Here is a 23,397-nt window from a genome sequence, read left to right as displayed (position 1 = left end):
TGCACATCCACACCTACAAAAATCACAGTTGCGGCAGCTATAGCGTGCAACTATGAATCTTTGTAATTTAATCTGGTGGAAACTTTAGTTGTTCCTAATAACAAGATCACATTTTAAAAATGAGGATGGAGTTTTGTGGATAGGCAGTTTAACACTTTTAGTAACTAGTGACATTATTTAAAATAGGTTAATATTCAACTTAACCTTTGCAAATTTGGTCCCTAATGTATTAACTGTGCTACTAGATTCTGAAATCAATGTAATAAAAATAGGAGAGGCATGGGGAAGGGGGAAGGGGGGTATTGGTGCAGGAGTAATGGAAACCCTAGTCAATAAATATCCGACAAGGAATCTACAAGCCTCAAATTTTTATTTCCTTTGTGGTCTGAGGGTCAAAGAGAGAGGTTGTAAATAGGTTTTAATAGATATTTATTGTGGCCAAATATTTGCTGATGACTGTGTAAGCCTGCACTGGTGATTGTAAACTGTGCAATGACCATGTCCTGAGGATCAGTTAAACGACTCTTTAGAGGCACAATGAAAAGACTAGCTTTGATCAGTCAAAAGCAGAAATTCAACATTAGTTTGGATATCTTTCATTTGCTGTATGTATGTATGTATATACAGGTTGAGTATCCCATATCCAAATACAGGTTGAGTATCCCATATCCAAATATCCGAAATATGGAATATTCCGAAATACGGACTTTTTTGAGCGAGAGTGAGATAGTGAAACTTTTGTTTTCTGATGGCTCAATGTACACAAACTTTGTTTAATACACACTATTATTAAAAATATTGTATTAAATGACCTTCAGACTGTGTATATAATGTGTACATGAAACATAAATGAATTGTGTGAATGTAGACACACTTTGTTTAATGCACAAAGTTATAAAAAATATTGGCTAAAATTACCTTCCGGATGTGTGTATAAGGTGCATATAAAACATAAATGCATTCTGTGCTTAGATTTAGGTCCCATTGCCATGATATCTCATTGTGGTATGCAATTATTCCAAAATACGGAAAAATCCCATATCCAAAATACCTCTGGTCCCAAGCATTTTGGATAAGGGATACTCAACCTGTATTCCGAAATACGGAATATTCCGAAATACGGACTTTTTTTGAGTGAGAGTGAGATAGTGAAATCTTTGTTTTTTGATGGCTCAATGTACACAAACTTTGTTTAATACACAGAATTATTAAAAATATTGTATTAAATGACCTTCAGGCTGTGTGTATAAGGTGTATATGAAACATAAATGAATTGTGTGAATGTAGACACACTTTGTTTAATGCACAAAGTTATAAAAAATATTGGTTGAAATGACCTTCAGGCTGTGTGTATAAGGTGTATATGTAACATAAATGCATTCTGTGCTTAGATTTAGGTCCCATCACCATGATATCTGATTATGGTATGCAGTTATTCCAAAATATGGAAAAATCCCATATCCAAAATACCTCTGGTCCCAAGCATTTTGGATAAGGGAGACTCAACCTGTATATATATATATTGATGAAGTCTGAACGGACGAAACGCGTTGGATGTACCTCTAACTGACCCTCCATTTTTTAAGATAAGCACCATTCTCTTATCATATTAGTTTTTTTTTTACTCTGTATTTGTATGTTTTGTACTTTTATATATATTTTTTAGCTCTCTCTTTATGTAATTTTACTTTTATTCTACACTTTTGATATCTTAACCTCTATTATAAATAAATGTAATTTTATCTTTTAATCTGAACGTATCCAGCCACTTCTTCAGAATAATATTAAACTTATTTTGACACCGTTGGTCGCTGGCAACCCCATCCCCACCTCTCTCTCTCTCTCTCTATATCTATCTATCTATCTATCTATCTATCTATCTATCTATCTATCTATCTATCTATCTATCTATCTATCTATCTATATATATATATATATCTCCACACAACAGACTGATTGATCTTTATTAAGACTCTACACATATGTACCCCAAACAGTAATGCGTTGATGTTTTTTTGTTTTATTTTTTACAGTCAATGAATCCAAAAGGCTGTCATTCTAGCGGACAGCAGGCTCATACCTCAATGTCTGGTCTGTCTGCGGGATTTTCCTGTTGCATAGAATCTAGTAAAGAATTTAAGTCTTGACAGAAAGTGATTTCAGAATCTGGGTCTACCACAAATTCTATCGCTGCTTTCAGAGTCGCGCCCAGAGAATATATATGTGCCTGCATGAAAAAAAAAAAAAAATCAATTATTACATATCATTGACAAAAGCAAAGTACCATTTAACATGGACCTTGCTTATACACATACAAAATCCTATATAATAAAAGGCTAACGCTGCTCCTCAATCTCTATGGAGGGAATTCAAGTGTTTTGCTGGCCGGCAGCAGCCACTACATGGCGCCTGACAGAGAAATTCAAGTGTTGCTCCGTTCGGCCACGCACAGTCACTGCCACTGACATTACTGTTATGCTGTTCCGTAATTTTCACGGGCTGGTAACTAGTGACTATAAACTTCAAGCTACAAAACATTCTTTTTAAAACAACCAATTTATCGCTCTTAGAAGGTTTTGTCTCTGTTTACACAAAGTTGTTTTTTTTTCTCTTTTGATACTACGGGCGTGCGACTTTGGTCACAGCCGCTACTGTATGGTAACCCTGCAGCCAATAGATTGAGGCGCCCACATGCTATGGCGCTAATAAGCCAATGTGCGCACCATCAGACATTACAGCAGCCCTATGGTCTGTTGGTATAGGACTGCCGGCAGTCATGCCCCTGACATGCCCACCACGATAGCAATCCCCCCCCACCTCCCCAGCTACGGCCCAGACAGGCCATTTGAAATTGCATGGATCTCTATTAATTTCTGATCTGTGTTCCCGCACAGTAACCACGGGACACATGCACAGTGCATCTCAGATACAGATTGGTCTCTAACATCTGAAGAGCACCAACCGCTTGGTGAATTTAGCGCTATCCCTCTCAGCTCCTCCAAATACCAAGGGATCCATGCAGCTACACAAAGATGGCTGGCTCCTAAACGGATGTCTGTACAGCTCTCCTCATCTGACACCAACTGGCATTTTTAGTACAGTGCAGTTCCCTCATGCCCCTGACTATCAAACTTGAAAAGCAATGCAGATTTGCAAAGTTGAATTCATTAAACAGTGGGGGAGCCCCACCACAGTAATAGTGCCGGGGAGTGGGATAAAATATAGGATTTTAATTACCAACCTGTAAATCCTTCTCTCGTAGTCCATAGAGGATACTGGGCGCCCGCCCGGTGCTTCGTTCTTCCTGCACGGTTACTTGGTTAAGTATTGTTGGTTCAGCTGTTGCTGCTCCTTTTTAAAGTTGGGTTAGCATAGCTTTCCTCTAGATTGTGTGTCTGCTGGTTCGTAATCTCACCACTATCCTTTATATCCTTCACTCAAAATATGTCTGTCTCCTCGAGCACAGTTTCCTAGACTGAGTGTGGTAGGAGGGGCATAGAGGGAGGAGCCAGCCCACACTATCAAATTCTTAAAGTGCCCATGGCTCCTAGTGGACCAGTCTATACTCCATGGTACTAAATGGAACCCCAGTATCCTCTACGGACTACAAGACAAGGATTTACCGGTAGGTAATTAAAATCCTAATTTTTCCAACTCACCGGCACTGAAGGATTTACAGGTAGGTAATTAAAATCCTATTTTCTCTTATATCCTAGAAGATGCTGGGATTCAATTTAGTACCATGGGGATGTACCAAAGCTCCCAAACCGGGTGGGAGAGTGCTGAGGTTCCTGCAGAACTGATTGACCAAACTGAAGGTCCTCAGAAGCCAAAGTATCGAACCTGTAGAACTTAGCAAACGTGTTCGAACCCGACCAAGTAGCCGCTCGACAGAGCTGTAAAGCCGAGACACCCCGGGCAGCCGCCCAGGAAGAACTCACCGACCTAGTAGAGTGGGCCTGTACAGATTTTGGAACCGGCAAACCTGCCGTGGAATAAGCATGCTGGATAGTGAGCCTGATCCAGTTTGCAACGGACTGCTTTGAAGCAGGACACCTAATTTTATTGGGATCATAAAAGAACAAACAGCGAGTCTGATTTTCTGTGACGAGCTGTTCGCTTTACATACACCTTCAAAGCCCTCAAAACATCCAAAGACTTTGAAGTAGCAGAGGTGCCGGTGACAATCGGAACCACAATAGGTTGGTTGATGTGAAACGCAGACACCACTTTCAGAAGAAATTGCTGACGAGTTCTGAGTTCAGCTCTGTCCTCATGGAAAATTAAAAAGGAGCTTTTGTGAGACAAAGCCCCCAGCTCCGACACACGTCTTGCTGTAGCCAAGGTCCACAGTGTGCCAGTCTTCCACGTAAGATATTTTACGTCCACCTCCTGTAACGGTTCAAACCAGTCCGATTGGAGGAACTGCAGCAAATTGAGATCCCAAGGTGTCGTGGGAGGCACAAAGGGAGGTTGGATGTGCAGAACACCTTTCAAGAATGTCTGGACCTCAGGGAGAGAAGCCAATTGTTTTTGAAAGAAAATGGACAATGCCGAAATCTGGACTTTTATGGAGCCCAGACATAGGCCCACATCCCCACCTGTCTGCAGAAAAAGCAGGAAACGTCCCAGATGAAATTCCACCGCAGAATAATTTTTGCTCTCACACCAAGAGACCTACTTCTTCCAAATACGGTGGTTATGTTTAGACGTTACCCCCTTCCTGGCTTTGATCATAGTTGGGATAACCTTGTTAGGGATCCCTCTTCTGGCTAGAATCAGCCATTCAACTTCCATACCGTCAAACATAGCTGCAGTAAGTCCTGATAGACGAACGGGCCCTGTTGCAGAAGATCCTCGAGAAGAGGTAGAGGCCACGGATCTTCGAAGAGCATCTCCAGATGCTTTTTGGCCAGTCCGAAGCAATGAGTATTGCTTGAATCTTTTCCATTTTTATTCTTTTTAGAATTCTTGGGATCAGAGGAAGTGGAGGAAACACGTACACCATCTGATAGACCCATGGAGTCGTCAGAGCGTCTACCGTCACTGCATATGGGTCTCTCGACCTGGAACAATATCGCTTGAGCTTCTTGTTCAGATGAGAGGCCATCATGTCGATTTGTGGATATCCCCATCGACGTGTCAAGCACCTGAACTCTTCCGGGTGAAGGCCCCATTCCCCCGGGTGCAGGTTGTGTCTGCTGAGGAAGTCTGCTTTCCAGTTGTCTACTCCCGGATTAAAGACCGCTGACAAACGACAAAGCATTTTTTTTCTGCCCAGAGGAGAATTCTTGACACCTCTGACATTGCTGCTCTGCTTTTCGTTCTGCCCTGTCGGTTTATGTACGTCACTGCCGTCACATTGTCCGACTGGACCTGAATGGCCCAATCTTGAAAAAGATATGAGGCCTGCAGAAGGGCGTTGTATATGGCCCTGAGTTCCAGAATGTTGATTGGAAGGATGACTTCCTGACTTGACCATCTTCCATGAAACTGCACCCCCTGGGTAACTGCTCCCCAACCTCTGAGGCTTGCGTCCTTGGTTAACAGAATCCAGTTCTGAATTCCGAACCTCTGACCCTCGGCGCGGTGAAAGGTCTGTAGCCACCACAGAAGGGAGATCATGGCTTTTGGCGACAGACGGATCCTCTGGTGCATGTGAAACAGATCAAGCTGGAAGGGTCTTGCGTGAAACCTTCCGTATTGAAGCGCCTCGTAAGAGGCCACCATTTTCCCCAGAAGGCGAATGCATAGATGCACCGATATCCGGGTTGGCTTCAGGACATCCCGAACCATCGACTGGATTACCAATGCCTTTTCCAATGGAAGGAACACTTTCTGTGACTCCGTGTCCAGTTTCATTCCCAGGAATGAAAGCCTCAGTGTTGGCTCTAGGTGAGACTTCGGAAGGTTTAGAATCCACCCGTGATACTAGAGAAGTTTGGTTGAGAGACCAATGCTGTACAGCAACCTCTCCCTGGACGGCGTCTTTATCAGAAGATCGTCCAGGTATGGAATTATATTCACTCCCTGTCTGTGAAGTAGAAACATCATCTCTGCCATCACTTTGGTGAACACCCTCTGTGCCGTGGAGAGACCAAATGGCAGTGCCTGGAACTGGTAGTGACAGTCCTGCAGTGCAAACCGTAGATAAGCCTGATGAGACGGCCAGGCCAGATCGGAATGTGAAGGTACGCATCCTTGATATCCAGAGACACTAGTAATTCCCCTTCCTCCAGACCTGAGATCACCGCTCTCAGAGACTCCATCTTGAACACTTAAGAACGGGTTCAAGGACTTGAGGTTCAGAATCGGCCGTACTGAACCGTCCGGTTTCGGTACTACAAACAAGTTGGAATAGTACCCCTTGTTTTGCAGAAGAGGTGGAACTGGAACAATGACTTGAGTCTGTACCAGTTTTTGGATGGCATGCTGTAAACTAAAGTTAAACTTGCCTCTTGTGAAACTGGTAAGCCTGATTTGAAGAATCTGTGAGGTGGGAGCTCTTGGAACTCCAGTCTGTAGCCCTGGGAAATAAGATCTATGACCCAGGGATCCCGGCACGAACTTGACCAGATGTGACTGAAGAATTTTAGTCGGGCTCCCACCTGACAGTTTCCAGGCATCGCGGTCCATCGTCATGTTGAAGGCTTTGAGGAAGCAGAGCCTGAGCTCTGTTCCTGAGCACCTGCAGTTGTTGGTTTGCGTGGTTTACCTTTTGCGCCTCTGGAGGCCGTAGAAGCACCTCTGGATTTGCCCTTAAACTTGGCCGTCCGAAAGGACTGTAAATTTGAAGCTGAAGCAGCTTTCCTGGCTGGGGGAGCTGCGGAAGGAAGATACGTAGACTTACCCGCAGTAGCTTTGGAGATCCATTTGTCTAGTCCAACTCCAAACAAGGCGTCTCCTGTGAATGGTAGGGCCTTCCATGCCTTTCCTGGAGTCCGCATCAGCAGTCCACTGGCGTAGCCACAAGCTCCTGCGTGCTGACACTGCCATAGCGGTGGTGCGTGCATTAAGCAAGCCTCTCTCTTTTATGGCTTCCACCATAAAGTTCGCAGAGTCCTGTATATGCTGCAGGAGTAAAACAACATCCCCCCTAGACAAAGGAATCTAACCCCTCAATTAGGTTATCTGACCATTTAGCAATGGCTTTTGTGATCCACGCACATGCAATAGTGGGTCTCTGGGCCACCCCAGCAGATTAACCCATAGTTCTTCAAACAGGGTATTCAATTCCTCAGACACAGGAAAAGTGACTGAGGACTTCTTTTTTACATTAAAATAGGATTTTAATACCTACCGGTAAATCCTTTTCTCTTAGTCCGTAGAGGATGCTGGGGACTCCAAAAGGACCAGGGGGTATAGACGGGCTCCGCAGGAGACATGGGCACTTTAAGACTTTAAATGGGTGTGAACTGTCTCCTCCCTCTATGCCCCTCCTCCAGACTCTAGTTATAGAACTGTGCCCAGAGGAGACGGACATTTCGAGGAAAAGGATTTTTGAAACACTGTGAGCGTCATACCAGCTCACACCTCCAGCATGTCGCAGAATGTGGTATTCAAGAGAGCACCAGTTTACAGCATGAATAATATGCAGCAATATGCTGCCAGAAACGTAACACAACCAGTGTGCAGACCTAATCAATAACAGCAGAACGCATGCCACTGAACAACATCAGCCACAGGCTGGCTGAAAAGTAACACAGCATCAGTACGCACTGGGACGGGCGCCCAGCATCCTCTACGGACTAAGAGAAAAGGATTTACCGGTAGGTATTAAAATCCTATTTTCTCATACGTCCTAGAGGATGCTGGGGACTCCAAAAGTACCATGGGGTCTATACCAAAGCTCCAAACCGGGCGGGAGAGTGCGGATGACTCTGCAGCACCGATTGAGCAAACAGGAGGTCCTCATCAGCCAGGGTATCAAAGTTATAGAATTTTGCAAAAATGTTTGAACCCGACCAAGTAACCGCTCGGCAGAGATGCAATGCCAAGATCCCTCGGGCAGCCGCCCAAGATGAGCCCACCTTTCTGTTAGAATGGGCCTTCACTGATTTTGGTAACGGCAATCCAGCCATAAAGTGAGCCTGCCGAATCGTAGTACAGATCCAGCGTGCAATAGTCTGCTTGGAAGCAGGAGCCCCAATCTTGTTGGGCTCATACAGGATTGACAGAGTGTCTGTTTTCCAAATCAGAGCCAATCTGGCAACATAAATTTTCAAACTAAGAGCACATCAAGACACTTCGATATCGCCCAGGCGTTACTGGCCCCTGGCACCACAATAGGTTGGTTCATGTGAAACTGTGAAACCACATTTGGCAGGAATGCCGACAAGTTCTCAAATACTCTATCTACATGAAAGATTAAACATGGGCTCTTGGGAGACAAAGCCGCAATTCAGACACCCACCTTGCGGATGCCAAGGCCAACCGCATGACCACTGTCCAAGTGAGGAATTTTCACTCAACCTTATTGAAAAGGTTAACCAGTGAGACTGCAGGAACTGCAATACCATGTTAAGATCCCATGGTGCCCCAGGAGCACAAGGGAGAATAGATGTTTAACACTCCTGTTACGAAAATTTTAACCTCCGGAAAAGGAGGCCAATTGTCTGGAAGCAACTTGACCAGGCTGAAAACTGAACCTTAATCGAGCCCAACTAGAGGCCCACATCCACACAATCTTGCAAGGAAAGAATGGAGAAAACGACCCAACTGGAATTCTTCCTTAGCAACTTTCTTGGATTCACACCAAGACACATACTTTCTCCAAATTGGTGGTGATGTTTTAACGTTACTTCATTCTGCCTGAAGAAGAGTAGAAAATACCCTTTTGGGTGGGTATCCGGCGTTCAACCTCTAAGCCGTCTATGGAAACCGTGGCAAGTCCTGGAACACACACGGCCCCTGTTGTAACAGATCCTCTCGCAGAGGAGAGGTCCGGGATCTCCAATGAATAATTCCTGAGGATCCGGACACCAGCCCACCTTGACCAGTCTGGAAGAATGAGTATCACCTGAACCCTTTTTTCTTCCTATGATCTTTTAGCATCTTTTGAAAGAGTGGAAGTGGAGGGAACACCTAGACCGACTGAAAACACCCCCAGTGTCACTAGGGCGCCCCCCCGCTATCTTGAGGGACCCTCGACCTTGAACAATATCTCCGAAGTCTCTTGTCTTGGCGAGACTCCATCCTGACTAGTTTCGGAATTCCCCAAACTTGTCACTTCTGTGAACCGCTCGCTGAAGACTTCACTCTCCTGGATGGAGAACATGTCCGCCGAGGAAGTCTGCTTCCCAGTTGTCCACTCTTGGAACGAACATCGCTGACAGAGCGCATAATTGTTTTAGTCGTCCAGTGGAAATTCTTTCTGGCATCTGCCATTCTTCTACGGTTTTTGTTTTAGAAAACCGTTATAACGGCCCTTGACTCTAGACCGTTAATGTGGTGATAAGTATCCTAACTTGACACTTGTCTTGGTGAGAACTACGCCTGCGCCACGGGAGTGATATTCTGGTCTTGAAATCATGATTATCCCAGGTGGAAACCGGACCACTTTGTCTAATAGATCCTGCTAACCCTCTGGCAAGCAAGTTGGCCGCTGAATGACCTTGTAGGCCGCAACCCTCTATTCAAGTAACACACTGTATTGATGGATTGAAACTGTTGCAGTTCTGACCAGACTCTGAATCTTCAGAGTTCTTTCCACAGGAAGAAAATAATATTGCCCCAACCGACCACCACGTCGATGGGACCAACCGGTATTTTGGCAATATCTGTTGTTGAAGAACAGTCAGGGAGAATGCAATCTTTTGCACTATTTGACTTCATGCTCTCTCCGTCATCCGGAGCTAACCAGTACCGAAAACTTAGAACTTCCTTCCCTCAAAGGAAAAACCTCATACCGCCATCACTCCGGTGAATTGGTAACCCCAACCCTGAATCGCAAACCTCAGGCAATCCTAACGCGGGAGAAACTGTAATTAGACCTCTTTTCTCCTTTTTCAGAGTGGAGAACCCTGCCATGAGAGAGTCCCTCATGGAGTTTAAGAAGAAATTATGAGATTTCAAATCTAGGATTCGAAGGGTCTCGAGCCGTCCGGCCTTGGAAGGACGAAAAAGCTTGAACAGCTTCTTCTCATTTTTTTTTTTTTTTTTGTGTGACCGGGACAGCAGGACAATGACCTGATCTTGACAACTCTTGTATTGTGTCACCTACTACCTCCCTATCCGGAGGAGACTCTGTAAGGTATTTTTGAAAAAATCGTAGAGGGGAAATGTCTGGACAACTCCCATATGTCCCCCTAGGGAATCTATCCTTAACTCACTGGTCCATGCCCTTTCTAGGCCTGACTGAAGAGTTTTAGACGCGGGCCCACCGGTGTGGGCTCCCGCAAGATAGACTCCACGTCCTGCGGTGGACCTGGCAGAAACAAACATAGGATGAATTCTGCTCCTGTGAACCTGAAAACAAGGTAGCTGACCTCTTACCTCCTTTCACCTTCCTTTTCCTGCCAAGAAATGGGAATCATTATCCATTCGGTCGAAATGACTGCATCCTACAAGAATGAGACACCCACCTTAGTGAGGCAACCTAGGGCAAGAAGGTAGACTTACCAGTGGCATCTGCCGCAAGCATCATCACACAGTCATCACCAAACCAGGCTTCACTTCCCTAGGGAAGAGACTCCACTTCATCTCGGAGTCAGTAGTTGCATTCGTTTAGTAAATCCACCACGCCCTCCTAACCGAGGCCCCATGGATTTGGCTCGCGAACCCAAGAGTCCCACATCCCTTGTAGTCGCACGGCAGTATGCTACCATGTTCTAGATATGACCCCAAGTAAGGAGTGTCCCATCTCTCCCCAGGGTAGATATATCAGATGACAAAGTAACCGACCATTCCTGAATACAAGCACTCCCCCATGCGCATGTAATGCAAGTATAATCAACGTATATAATTAAAATATCACTTAGCTTCCTGTATAAGATCCTCTGTGACCGGCCCCATGCCGGGCAGGGGTGGACTCTTACATTATTCTATCCGCGGCGGGAAAAGAATAAACACTTGGCTTCCTCGTGAGGATTCGAAACCATCTTGTCACGGCTGACGTAGAGTTTTCCAACAGAGCGACCAGCAAATGAAAAAGCACAACGTTACTCCAGCATTCATTATAAGTTTTTTATATATAAATCTGCACATTTATATACCCATATATACACACATATATCACGCGTATATACTATATATATATATATATATATATTATATATATATATATATATCTCTGTCAGAAACCGAAGGGTCCCTAGAGACGTTAATACGTTCTTAATGTAATGTGTGTGAAACATGTACTGAATGCTGATTTAGTGGATCTAATCAGGAAAAATGATGGTCGACATAAGAATTATTATTCGTGTCGATATCAGGGAGTAGCAACTGGCCAAAATAACATTTTTGCAACCCCGAGGGGTCTGAGGGAAATATATATTAAGCATAATACACCCTCCACAGATATTACTACGTCTGTGCAACCTTATATATATATATATATATATATATATATATATATATATATATATACACATACATACACACATACATACACACATATACAGGTATAGGTTTTCTGAAATGCATCACATTATCATGTAACGGTTTACCCAGTCAGATTTGTTGGTGCCGACAAGGTCACCCACACACGTCTGTATGTCCCATATACTTTTCTCTTGTGAAAAAAATATATATACATCTACTGACATGTCGATACTTATTTACATGAATCAAGTACCATCAGGCGTCGGTGGTGCCAACTGAGACATTTTTGACAAAGTACTCAGCCGTAGACATGCTGACACACATGTACTAAACACCCACCAACATTACATTGATTGTTTTATGTCAGGGAAACACATAAGACGTTTTTCAGCTCTATTACACCATGTTCTTTATATAATGTGCTGTTCTTTTACATATAAACACACCAAACTACTGTGCCCCCCCTGATTTTCACTGTGATAAGATCTGCAGTGCTTTAGGCAGGGCCAGCGTCTGTGTGAGGAGAAAATGGCGCTGTGTAGAGCTGTGAGGGCTAAGCCCCGCCCCCTTAATGGCACGCTTCAGCCCCGCTATTGTTTAAGCTTTTTATCCTGGCGGGGGTCTGTATACAGTGCCTATGCACTGTATACTTCTTGTGCCAGCCTTATATTGAGGTTTTATTGCTGCCTAGGGCGCCCCCCCTGCGCCCTGCACCCATGTAGTGCCTGTGTGTGCGGAAGCAATGGCGCGCAGCGCGACCGCTACGCGGTACCTCAGGAAAACTGAAGTCTTCTGCCGCCTTCACTGAAGTCTTCTTTGCTTCGGTTACTCACCTGTCTTCTTTCTTCTGGCTCTGTGAGGGGGACGGCGGCGTGGCTCCGGGAGTGAGCTGCAAGGCGACCCAAGCGATCAGACCCTCTGGAGCTAATGGTGTCCAGTAGCCTAAGCAGCAGAGCCTTTCAACTCACAGAAGTAGGTCTGCTTCTCTCCCCTCAGTCCCACAATGCAGGGAAACTGTTACCAGCAGTGCTCCCTGAAAATAAAAAACCTAACAAAAGTCTTTTTAGAGAAACTCTGTAGAGCTCCCCTAGTGTGACCAGTCTCCTCTGGGCACAGAATCTAACTGGAGTCTGGAGGAGGGGCATAGAGGGAGGAGCCAGTCCACACCCATTTAAAGTCTTAAAGTGCCCATGTCTCCTGCGGAGCCCGTCTATACCCCCTGGTCCTTTTGGAGTCCCCAGCAACCTCTAGGACATATGAGAAAATAAGATTCCTCACACTCCTCGGACACCTTATCAGGAATTTGCAGAACATCTCTGATAGCCTCTATAAGAGCATCTATTCCCTGTGACAGAGTAGCATCCCCCCCCCCCCTCCAAATCCACCTCACCCTCCTCCATGTCTGACCCGTCAGAGTCAGACTGCAGGATATGGGCCAGAGATCGTTTTTGCAGACAAATGGGAGGGGATTGAGACGCTGGTTTGGGGACTGAGTCTCTATTCATAAACTCATCCACAGTCTGTCTTAAGTATTGCGTCTCTTTCTCACTGCGGGATAATTTCATAGAAATATTGGAGATCATTCCTTTAATGGAATTAACCCACTCCGGTCCAGCCCCGCTATTCTGGGAAGGTGCATTGTCCTTAATACCCAGTAGTGAGCCCCCTGGTGAAGAGGAATACTCCGCTGTACAAGAAACACTCTTTGCCTGACATAATGTAAATGTGACAGCAAGCAAGCAAACACACACACACACACACACACACACACACAGGAAAAGGGTAACCACAATTAACCCACAAAGAGCCCTTCAGGGAGACAGTTATTTTGAGCCAGCCCCCACCGCGCCCTTATCGCTAATGCCAAGCTTAGCCGGGTCGCAGACTAAGTACCCTGATAGGGGACTTAGTGTACTAATAATCGCTCTCCCCCTGCTATGACCCCCTGGCACTGCTGAGGTAAACTGGAGTCACTCCGGAGGAGCTGCGCGTCCCTGTCAGTCAGCGCCTGTGTCCACTGCAGAGGGAAAATGGCGCTGGTGAACTGCTGGATCCGCTCATAGTGAAGGCTCCTCCCTCTCAATGGCGCTTTTTTATACTGGCTGAGGTAATATGGTGCTTAAAATGGGGAGAAAAACGATTTAAGGCTGTTTTTGCCAGTGTGGGTACTGTGTACTGAGACGAAGCTGTGTACTGTGTCTGGAGGCGCATTCCACCCCGGTTAGAAGCTGCTCGTCTCCGTACCCTCATGCCGCCATAATAACTGGCGCCCCGTTAACCGGGACGCCGGCTTAGTACTCACCACTTTTCATTCTTCTGGCTCTGTTAGGGTTGGCGGCGTGCTACGGGAATGTACGCTCGCCGTGGTAGGGCTTGCGAATAGTTCCCTCAAGAGCTCAGTGTCCTGTCAGCGGAGAACGTGACCATTAACCCTTCAAGAGGTTGGGCCATTCCCCCCCTAAGTCCCACGAAGCAGGCAGGCTGGAGACATCCAGTCCTGCCTCAAATAACAAACATATAAAATGCAGACAACATTTTCAGAAGTTTCCATTAGCGTGACCGGCTCCTCCGGGCACATTTTCTATGCGGAGTCTGGTAGGAGGGGCACAAAGGGAGGAGCCAGTCCACACTATGAAATTCTTAGAGTGCCAATGGCTCCTAGTGGATCCATCTATACCCCATGGTACTAAATGGAATCCCAGTATCCTCTAAGACGTAAGAGAAATACATTTTAAAATACCTTTTACCTGTAGCAGGAGTCACAGTATGCTCAATCTATCCCCTCCCTCATTTGCATACAATGTATAATACCCAAAGCAAGTAAGAAGATGCAGAAAGAAAGATGAACAACAACAAAAAAACTCAATAAAAAACAAGCACAACCTTTATGTTGGCCTGAGATGTAGCACTTAATAAGAATATATTATTTACGTACAAATTACCCGATGAAGCTGTCAATATACAGTAACAGCTGTTGCTGCCAGTGTCAGGTTTATATATGAAGCAAAACTTCTGCCGTGAACCAGCTTGTCTTAATGGCGTGTTGGCCAGATTCCAATAGCCGTGTAGTTAATGCGCCTATAAAATGACTGGTTGTAACTATATTTTTAGAGTAATTGCTATCGCTGTGCATAGATGGACATGCTAAAGGCCTGCTCAAGAGAGTTGAAGAAACAAAAAACAAGCTAATAGCATAAACAAAACTTTGTACAATGTCCTCACTTTAACAGAGCGTTAGAAACCTGGTCACTAAGCATTTCAATGCTTCCCTGAAGCAAAGTGGCAATGCACACTATGTAATGAGCAATGCCATAAAACTCCATTGTATTTTACACTGCTGGAGGCAAAATCCACATTGATGCAAAGCAAGTGATGATTGCAGACTGTCGGCAAGTAAATCAGTTTTCTTACATTATTTTTTGGACTGTCATAGTAAAAACTGCATTTAATAGACTATAGGAAGTGCATTAAATGCTTAAAATAACTATGGACAGATTTCCACAAATTTAATTGAAACATAAGTTCTGCAACCATGTTAATATTCTGAAGACTGAAAGAAAAATGTATTGTTTAAATGATTAAAAAAAAAAAAAAATCATCCCCTACTACTACTAGGAGGGGTTCCCGCAAAAAGTCACTTACCTCTAACGTGTTACCAGTCAGATCAAATTCTGGAGGTACAAAAGCGCCTTCAGGATCATCTGAAATGAGATGTGTAACCCAGATTTAATAATTAGTTGGGTGAATTCTTTGTAGTCTATGTCAGTGTTACAGTATACATGCTTTACAGCAACCAGATCAAACGGTAAAGATGAAAAAAACAAAAACATCTTTATTTATAAAGAGAAGTAAATGAGAATTTCAAATTTCCTACCTTCTGAGAAATTAAAAAAACAAAAAGTGAAACGTCTTCAGCCTAAGGCTTTCTTTTAATACCATAACTGAAATAATCTTATTTATTTTCATTTGAAGTACATTAAACGCTCACAAATATACATAATATAAAAACCTATAATTCTGCCTTTGGTTGGCTTGGGGTCAATGCAGTTAAGAGATCTAAAATCACTCATGTCGACACTATCTATGAGCAATGTGCACTGCCCTGTAAGCGAAAGGATGTTTTCTAAGTGATTAGATTTAATTTAAAAAGCAGCAGCGTGTAAAATTAACCACTTCCTGGCGTGTTTAATTACAAAATTTTAAAAGGGCAATGCTTTTATTAGCAAAACATATCACATTTTACTAATAAAAGCCTTGCCCTTATAAATTTCAACTTACCGACCTGGGATCCAGAAAAACCGCCCCAGAGCATGATGGACCCGTCTATACCCCATGGTACTAATATGGACCCCAGCATCCTCTAGGACGTAAGAGAAAACTTGAAAGATGTGGGTGTTCTAGAAATTCTGACTGGTAGTGTACTGTATGTGTAACTAACAGAAGACTTTATTTTCTACATTGTACCAAATGCATGGATCATCCTAATGTTGCAAACAATTGAGCCAGTCTCGTTGTCTTTGGTTATCCAAATACGACGTAGCTATTATTTTTCAAACTAATTTCAACAACTGAGTTTATTCAGGGTTATGTTTCACATAAGTAAATTTGCATCTGTGATTTCAGCTCACAGACCAGTGGCTCTCAAACTGTGTGCCATGGCTCCCTGGGGTGCCGCAAGACACTTGCTGGGGTGCCTTGGATTGGTGGTCCAGGACCAATTCAAATTATTTATGGTCAATGTAATAGGCAAAACCAGTGCTGGGGGCTGTCAGTCATAAAACATGTGGACAAATAGAAGCAAATCTTGTCCCTCACCACACAACTGACCCTAAAGGCCCGTACACACTGGTCGATGTATCGGCCGTTCTCTTGAACGGCCGATACATCGCGGGACCGTCGGCCAGTGTGTACGGGCGATACGTCTGTGAACTCCGTCGTTCACAGACGTATTGCGTCGGCCGTGCAGCACAGCCGACGGCCAATATATCTAACGATATATTGGCGCGTCGCTGTGTGTGTACGGAGCGGTCGTCCGACCGCCCGTACACATGCTGCGGCAGCCGGCGGTGATTGACAGGTGAACTGGGCGGGCGCGAGCGCCCGCCCAGTTCATGACGTCAATCCCCCGACGGATCGGGCAGTGTGTATGCACAGCACACTGCCCGATCCGTACATAGATATATCTGCAGATCAATTGATCTGCAGATATATCTAATAGTATGTACCCACCTTAAGGATGACATATAATAAACACAATTTACTTTGTTTAATGTTTATTTCTAAATCTCTCAATAAGAAACTTTTGGCCTGGGTGTGCTATGAAAAAAATTCCGATACTCTAGGGCGACGTGATTCAAAAAAAGTTTGAGAACCACTGTCCTAGACATAGATATTAATGTAGACCCTGGTCTGCTTCTTGGGTAAAACTTGCAAAGGTAGTAACTTTATAGAAACACTTCTGCATGGCCCTGTGCTGAAGTACAGCACTGTGTAATAATAAGATTTTACTCACCGGTAAATCTATTTCTCGTAGTCCGTAGTGGATGCTGGGAACTCCGTAAGGACCATGGGGAATAGCGGCTCCGCAGGAGACTGGGCACAACTAAAGAAAGCTTTAGGTCACCTGGTGTGCACTGGCTCCTCCCACTATGACCCTCCTCCAAGCCTCAGTTAGGACACTGTGCCCGGACGTGCTGACATAATAAGGAAGGATTTTGAATCCCGGGTAAGACTCATACCAGCCACACCAATCACACCGTATAACTCGTGATACTATACCCAGTTAACAGTATGAAATACAACTGAGCCTCTCAACAGATGGCTCAACAATAACCCTTTAGTTAACAATAACTATGTACAAGTATTGCAGACAATCCGCACTTGGGATGGGCGCCCAGCATCCACTACGGACTACGAGAAATAGATTTACCGGTGAGTAAAATCTTATTTTCTCTGACGTCCTAGTGGATGTTGGGAACTCCGAAAGGACCATGGGGATTATACCAAAGCTCCCAAACGGGCGGGAGAGTGCGGATGACTCTGCAGCACCGAATGAGAGAACTCCAGGTCCTCCTCAGCCAGGGTATCAATTTTGTAGAATTTTGCAAACGTGTTTGCCCCTGACCAAGTTGCAGCTCGGCAAAGTTGGAAAGCCGAGACCCCTCGGGCAGCTGCCCAAGATGAGCCCACCTTCCTTGTGGAATGGGCTTTTACAGATTTTGGCTGCGGTAGTCCAGCCGCAGAATGCGCCAGCTGAATTGTGCTACAAATCCAGCTAGCAATAGTCTGCTTAGAAGCAGGAGCACCCAGTTTGTTGGGTGCATACAGGATAAACAGCGAGTCAGTTCTCCTGACTCTAGCTGTCCTGGAAACATAATTTTTCAAGGCCCTGACTACGTCCCGTAACTTGGAATCCTCCAAGTCCCTAGTAGCCGCAGGCTCTACAATAGGTTGGTTCAAGTGAAAAGCTGATACCACCTTAGGGAAAAACTGGGGACGAGTCCTCAATTCTGCCCTATCCATATGGAAAATCAGATAAGGACTTTTATATGACAAAGCCGCCAATTCTGATACACGCCTGGCCGAAGCCAAGGCCAATAACATGACCACTTTCCGCGTGAGATATTTTAGATCCACGGTTTTTAGTGGCTCACACCAATGTGATTTTAAGAAACTCAACACCATGTTGAGAACCCAAGGTGCCACTGGAGGCACAACCGGGGGCTGAATATGCAGCACTCCTTTTACAATGTCTGAACTTCAGGTACTGAAGCTAGTTCTTTCTGGAAGAAAATCGACAGAGCAGAGATCTGTATCTTAATGGAGCCTAATTTTAGGCCCATAGACACTCCTGCTTGTAGGAATGCAGAAATCGACCTAGTTGAAATTCCTCTGTTGGGGCCTTTTTTGGCCTCACACCAAGCAACATATTTCCGCCATATGCGGTGATAATGTTTTGCAGTTACATCTTTCCTGGCTTGAATCAGCGTAGGAATGACTTCCTCCGGAATGCCCTTTTCCTTTAGGATCCGGCGTTCAACCGCCATGCCGTCAAAACGTAGCCGCGGTAAGTCTTGGAACAGACAGGGCCCCTGATGCCGCAGGTCCTGTCTGAGCGGCAGAGGCCATGGGTCCTCTGATATAATTTCTTGAAGTTCTGGGTACCAAGCTCTTCTTGGCCAATCCGGAACCACGAGTATCGTTCTTACTCCTCGCCTTCCTATTATTCTCAGTACCTTTGGTATGAGAGGCAGAGGGGGGAACACATAAACCGACTGGTACACCCACGGTGTTACCAGAGCGTCCACAGCTATCGCCTGAGGGTCCCTTGACCTGGCGCAATATCTTTTATAGCTTTTTGTTGAGGCGGGACGCCATCATGTCCACCTGTGGCCTTTCCCAATGGTGTTCAATCCTTTGGAAGACTTCTGGATGAAGTCCCCACTCTCCCGGGTGGAGGTCGTGTCTGCTGAGAAGATCTGCTTCCCAGTCGTCCACTCCGGGAATGAACACTGCTGACAGTGCTAACACATGATTTTCCGCCCATCGGAAAATCCTTGTGGCTTCTGCCATCGCCATCCTGCTTCTTGTGCCGCTCTGTTGGTTTACATGGGCGACTGCCGTGATGTTGTCTGATTGGATCAGTACCGGCTGGTTTTGAAGCAGAGGCCTTGCCTGACTCAGGGCATTGTAAATGGCCCTCAGTTCCAGAATATTTATGTGTAGGGAAGTCACCTGACTTGACCAAAGTCCCTGGAAGTTTCTTCCCTGTGTGACTGCCCCCCAGCCTCAAAGGCTGGCATCCATGGTCACTAGGACCTAGTCCTGTATGCCGAACCTGCGGCCCTCTTGAAGATGGGCACTCTGCAGCCACCACAGTAGAGATACCCTGGTCCTTGAAGACAGGGTTATCAGCCGATGCATCTGAAGATGTGATCCGGACCACTTGTCCAACAGGTCCCACTGAAAAGTTCTTGCATGGAACCTGCCGAATGGGATTGCTTCGTAGGAAGCTACCATTTTTCCCAGGACTCGCGTGCAATGATGCACCGATACCTGTTTTGGCTTCAGGAGGTCTCTGACTAGAGATGACAGCTCCTTGGCTTTCTCCTCCGGGAGAAACACTTATTTCTGGTCTGTGTCCAGAACCATCCCCAGGAACAGTAGACGTGTCGTAGGAACCAGCTGTGACTTTGGACTGTTTAGAATCCAACCGTGCTGTTGTAGCACTTTCCAAAATAGTGCTACCCCGACTAGCAACTGCTCCTTGGACCTCGCCCTTATAAGGAGATTGTCCAAGTACGGGATAATAAAAACTCCCTTTTTTTCGAAGGAGTATCATCATTTCGACCATTACCTTGGTAAACACCCTCGGTGCCATGTACAGTCCAAACGGCAGTGTCTGGACTTGGTAATGGTAATCCTGTACCACAAATCTGAGGTACTCCTGGCGAGGATGGTAAATGGGGACATGCAGGTAAGCATCCTTGATGTCCCGGGATCCCATGTAATCCCCCTCGTCCAGGCTTGCAATAACCGCCCTGAGCGATTCCATCTTGAACTTGAATTTTTTTTATGTATGTGTTCAAGGATTTTAAATATAAAATGGGTCACACCGAACCATGCGGTTTCGGTACCCCAAACCGTGTGGAATAGTAACCCCGTCCTTGTTGAAGTAGGGGCACCTTGAGTATTACCTGCTGGGAATACAGCTTATTAATTGCCTCTAGCGCAGCCTCCCTGCCTGAGGGAGTTGTCGGCAAGGCATATTTGAGGAAACGGCGGGGGGGAGACAACTCGAATTCCAGCTTGTACCCCTGAAATACTACTTGAATGAAACAGGGATCCACCTGTGAGCGAGCCCACTGATCGCTGAAATTGTTGAGACGGCCCCCCACCGTACCTGGCTACACCTGTGGAGCCCCCGAGTCATGCTGTGGACTCAGAGGAAGCGAGAGAAGAATTTTGATTCTGGGAACAGGCTGACTGGTGCAGCTTTTTCCCTCTTCCCATGTCTCTGTACAGAAAGGAAGCGCCTTTGACCCGCTTGCTTTTCTGAAGCCGAAAGGACTGTACCTGATAATACAGTGCTTTCTTAGTCTGTGAGGAAACCGGAGGTAAAAATATTTCTTCCCAGCTGTTGCTGTGGATACGAGGTCCCAGAGACCATCCCCAAATAATTCCTCACCCTTATAAGGCAGAATCTCTATGCGCCTTTTAAAGTCAGCATCACCTGTCCAGTGACAGGTCTCTAATACCCTCCTGACAGAATGGACATTACATTCATTTTGGATGCCAGCCGGCAAAATATCCCTCTGTGCATCCCTCATATATAAGACGACGTCTTTAATATGTTCTCATGTTTGACAGGGTCACCGACCACGCTGCAGCAGCACGATCTGCAGGTCTCAGTCTAGTACCTGAGTGTGTAAATACAGACTTCAGGATAGCCTCCTGCTTTTTATCAACAGGTACCTTCAAAGTGGCCGTTCCTAAAACGGCAGTGCCACCTTTTTTGACAACCGTGTGAGCGCCTTATCCACCCTAGGGGATATCTCCCAGCGTAACTTATCCTCTGGCGGGAAAGGGTACGCCATCAGTAACTTTTTAGAAATTACCAGTTTCTTATCGGGGGGAACCCACGCTTTTCACACACTTCATTCATTCATTCATCTGATGGGGGAACAAAACACTGCCTGCTTTTTCTCCCCAACATAAAAACCCATTTTTAGAGGGTTAATGTCAGAAATGTGTAACACATTTTTTATTGCCGGGATCAAGTCACGGATGTTCCTAGTGGATTGTGTATATGTCTCAACCTTGTCGACACTGGAGTCAGACTCCGTGTCGACATCTGTGTCTGCCATCTGAGTGAGCGGGCGTTTTTGAGCCCCTGATGGCCTTTGAGACGCCTGGGCAGGCACGGACTGAGAAGCCGGCTGTCCCACAGCTGTTACGTCATCCACCCTTTTATGTAAGGAGTTGACACTGTCGGTTAATACCTTTCACCTAACCATCCACTCTGGTGTCGGCCCCACAGGGGGCGACATCACATTTATCGGCATCTGCTCCGTCACCATATAAGCCTCCTCATTAAACATGTCGACACAGCCGTACCGACACACCGCACACACACAGGGAATGCTCTGACTGAGGACAGGACCCCACAAAGCCCTTTGGGGAGACAGAGAGAGAGTATGCCAGCACACACCAGAGCGCTATATAATGTGGGGATTAACACTATAACTGAGTGAAATTTCCCCAATAGCTGCTTGTATATATAATATTGCGCCTAAATTTAGTGCCCCCCCTCTTTTTAACCCTTTGAGCCTGAAAACTACAGGGGAGAGCCTGGGGAGCTTTCTTCCAGCTGCACTGTGAAGAGAAAATGGCGCCAGTGTGTCTGAGGGAGATAGCTCCGCCCCTTTTTCGCTGACTTTTCTCCCGCTTTTTTCTGGATTCTGGCAGGGGTATTTACCACATATATAGCCTCTGGGGCTATATATTGTGGTATTTTTGCCAGCCAAGGTGTTTTTATTGCTGCTCAGGGCGCCCCCCCCAAGCGCCCTGCACCCTCAGTGACCGGAGTGTGAAGTGTGTATGAGGAGCAATGGCGCACAGCTGCAGTGCTGTGCGCTACCTTGGTGAAGACTGATGTCTTCTGCCGCCGATTTTCCGGACCTCTTCTTGCTTCTGGCTCTGTAAGGGGGACGGCGGCGCGGCTCCGGGACCGAACACCAAGGCTGGGCCTGCGGTCGATCCCTCTGGAGCTAATGGTGTCCAGTAGCCTAAGAAGCCCAAGCTGGCTGCAAGCAGGCAGGTTCGCTTCTTCTCCCCTTAGTCCCTCGCTGCAGTGAGCCTGTTGCCAGCAGGTCTCACTGAAAATAAAAAACCTAATTCTATACTTTCTTTCTAGAAGCTCAGGAAAGCCCCTAGTGTGCATCCAACCTCGGCCGGGCACAAAATCTAACTGAGGCTTGGAGGAGGGTCATAGTGGGAGGAGCCAGTGCACACCAGGTGACCTAAAGCTTTCTTTAGTTGTGCCCAGTCTCCTGCGGAGCCGCTATTCCCCATGGTCCTTTCGGAGTTCCCAGCATCCACTAGGACGTCAGAGAAAATCATTAATATCATACGTGCAAATATGGAGACTAACCATTTACAGTTAGCGTGGATTTTAAAAGAACCTATTGTGGTTGGTATAAATTCAGATTATTCATTAATACAGTATCTTCAATCTCTCTGGTTCACATGTCTATTTTCTACTTACACCATTGTATTTCCTGTGCAACACTGCTGTTTTGTACTGATTTCAAGAGCATTTCATAATTGATGCACTGTTGTCATTGAAAAAGCGGTCCTGGAACTTGGCACTAGCGGAAGACATGCAGACTTACCACTTAGCTGCTCCATGAAACAGACATTGCCGCTGGTGTTAAACGCCAAAGTATCTGGGGTAATGCAGAGCGTCTGGAAGATGGCTGCGTGAGAGATGTCCTTCATGGAATAGCAGCACTCCAGGCAGATTGCCCAAATATCCTGCTCAGCGAGACTGTTATCTCGTAGTGACAAAATATCAGCCAAGGACACGTTTTCCTGCCAAGACATTTCACAGTAATGGTTTACACACTCAGCGTTTCACAGTGTCTTCATTTGTATACAAACTCTGTATGGCATGTGAACAACTCGTGAAAATATATCTGCAACATAAGCAACGGTGTCACTTACCACAATCTGCTGTACTAGTCTACAAGGTTTATAATATATATACACAATAGTTTATGTTCTATTTCGAATTAGAACAGTCTAGTAATCTACAGTTATTACTAACACAGCAACGTCACTGCGGCAACAAAATAA

General features: G+C 45.6%; 1 protein-coding gene across 1 annotated transcript in view; it reads right to left on the bottom strand.

Moving 5' to 3' along the window:
• Positions 1-23,397, bottom strand: part of KNDC1 (kinase non-catalytic C-lobe domain containing 1) — a 387,543-nt gene that overhangs the window by 306,425 nt on the left and 57,721 nt on the right. Inside the window, exons 2-4 of the mRNA XM_063963294.1 lie at positions 22,935-23,133; positions 15,184-15,242; positions 2,081-2,227 (exon numbers count right to left, since the gene is read on the bottom strand). Of these exons, the coding sequence (XP_063819364.1) occupies positions 2,081-2,227; positions 15,184-15,242; positions 22,935-23,133 (405 nt within the window). The remainder of the gene's footprint in view (positions 1-2,080; positions 2,228-15,183; positions 15,243-22,934; positions 23,134-23,397) is intronic.

This window comes from Pseudophryne corroboree, chromosome 3 (genome assembly GCF_028390025.1).
Source record: "Pseudophryne corroboree isolate aPseCor3 chromosome 3, aPseCor3.hap2, whole genome shotgun sequence".
Lineage (NCBI taxonomy): Eukaryota > Metazoa > Chordata > Amphibia > Anura > Myobatrachidae > Pseudophryne > Pseudophryne corroboree.
Note: the sequence above shows the minus strand (reverse complement) of the source record. Positions and strands in the feature narration are given on the sequence as shown.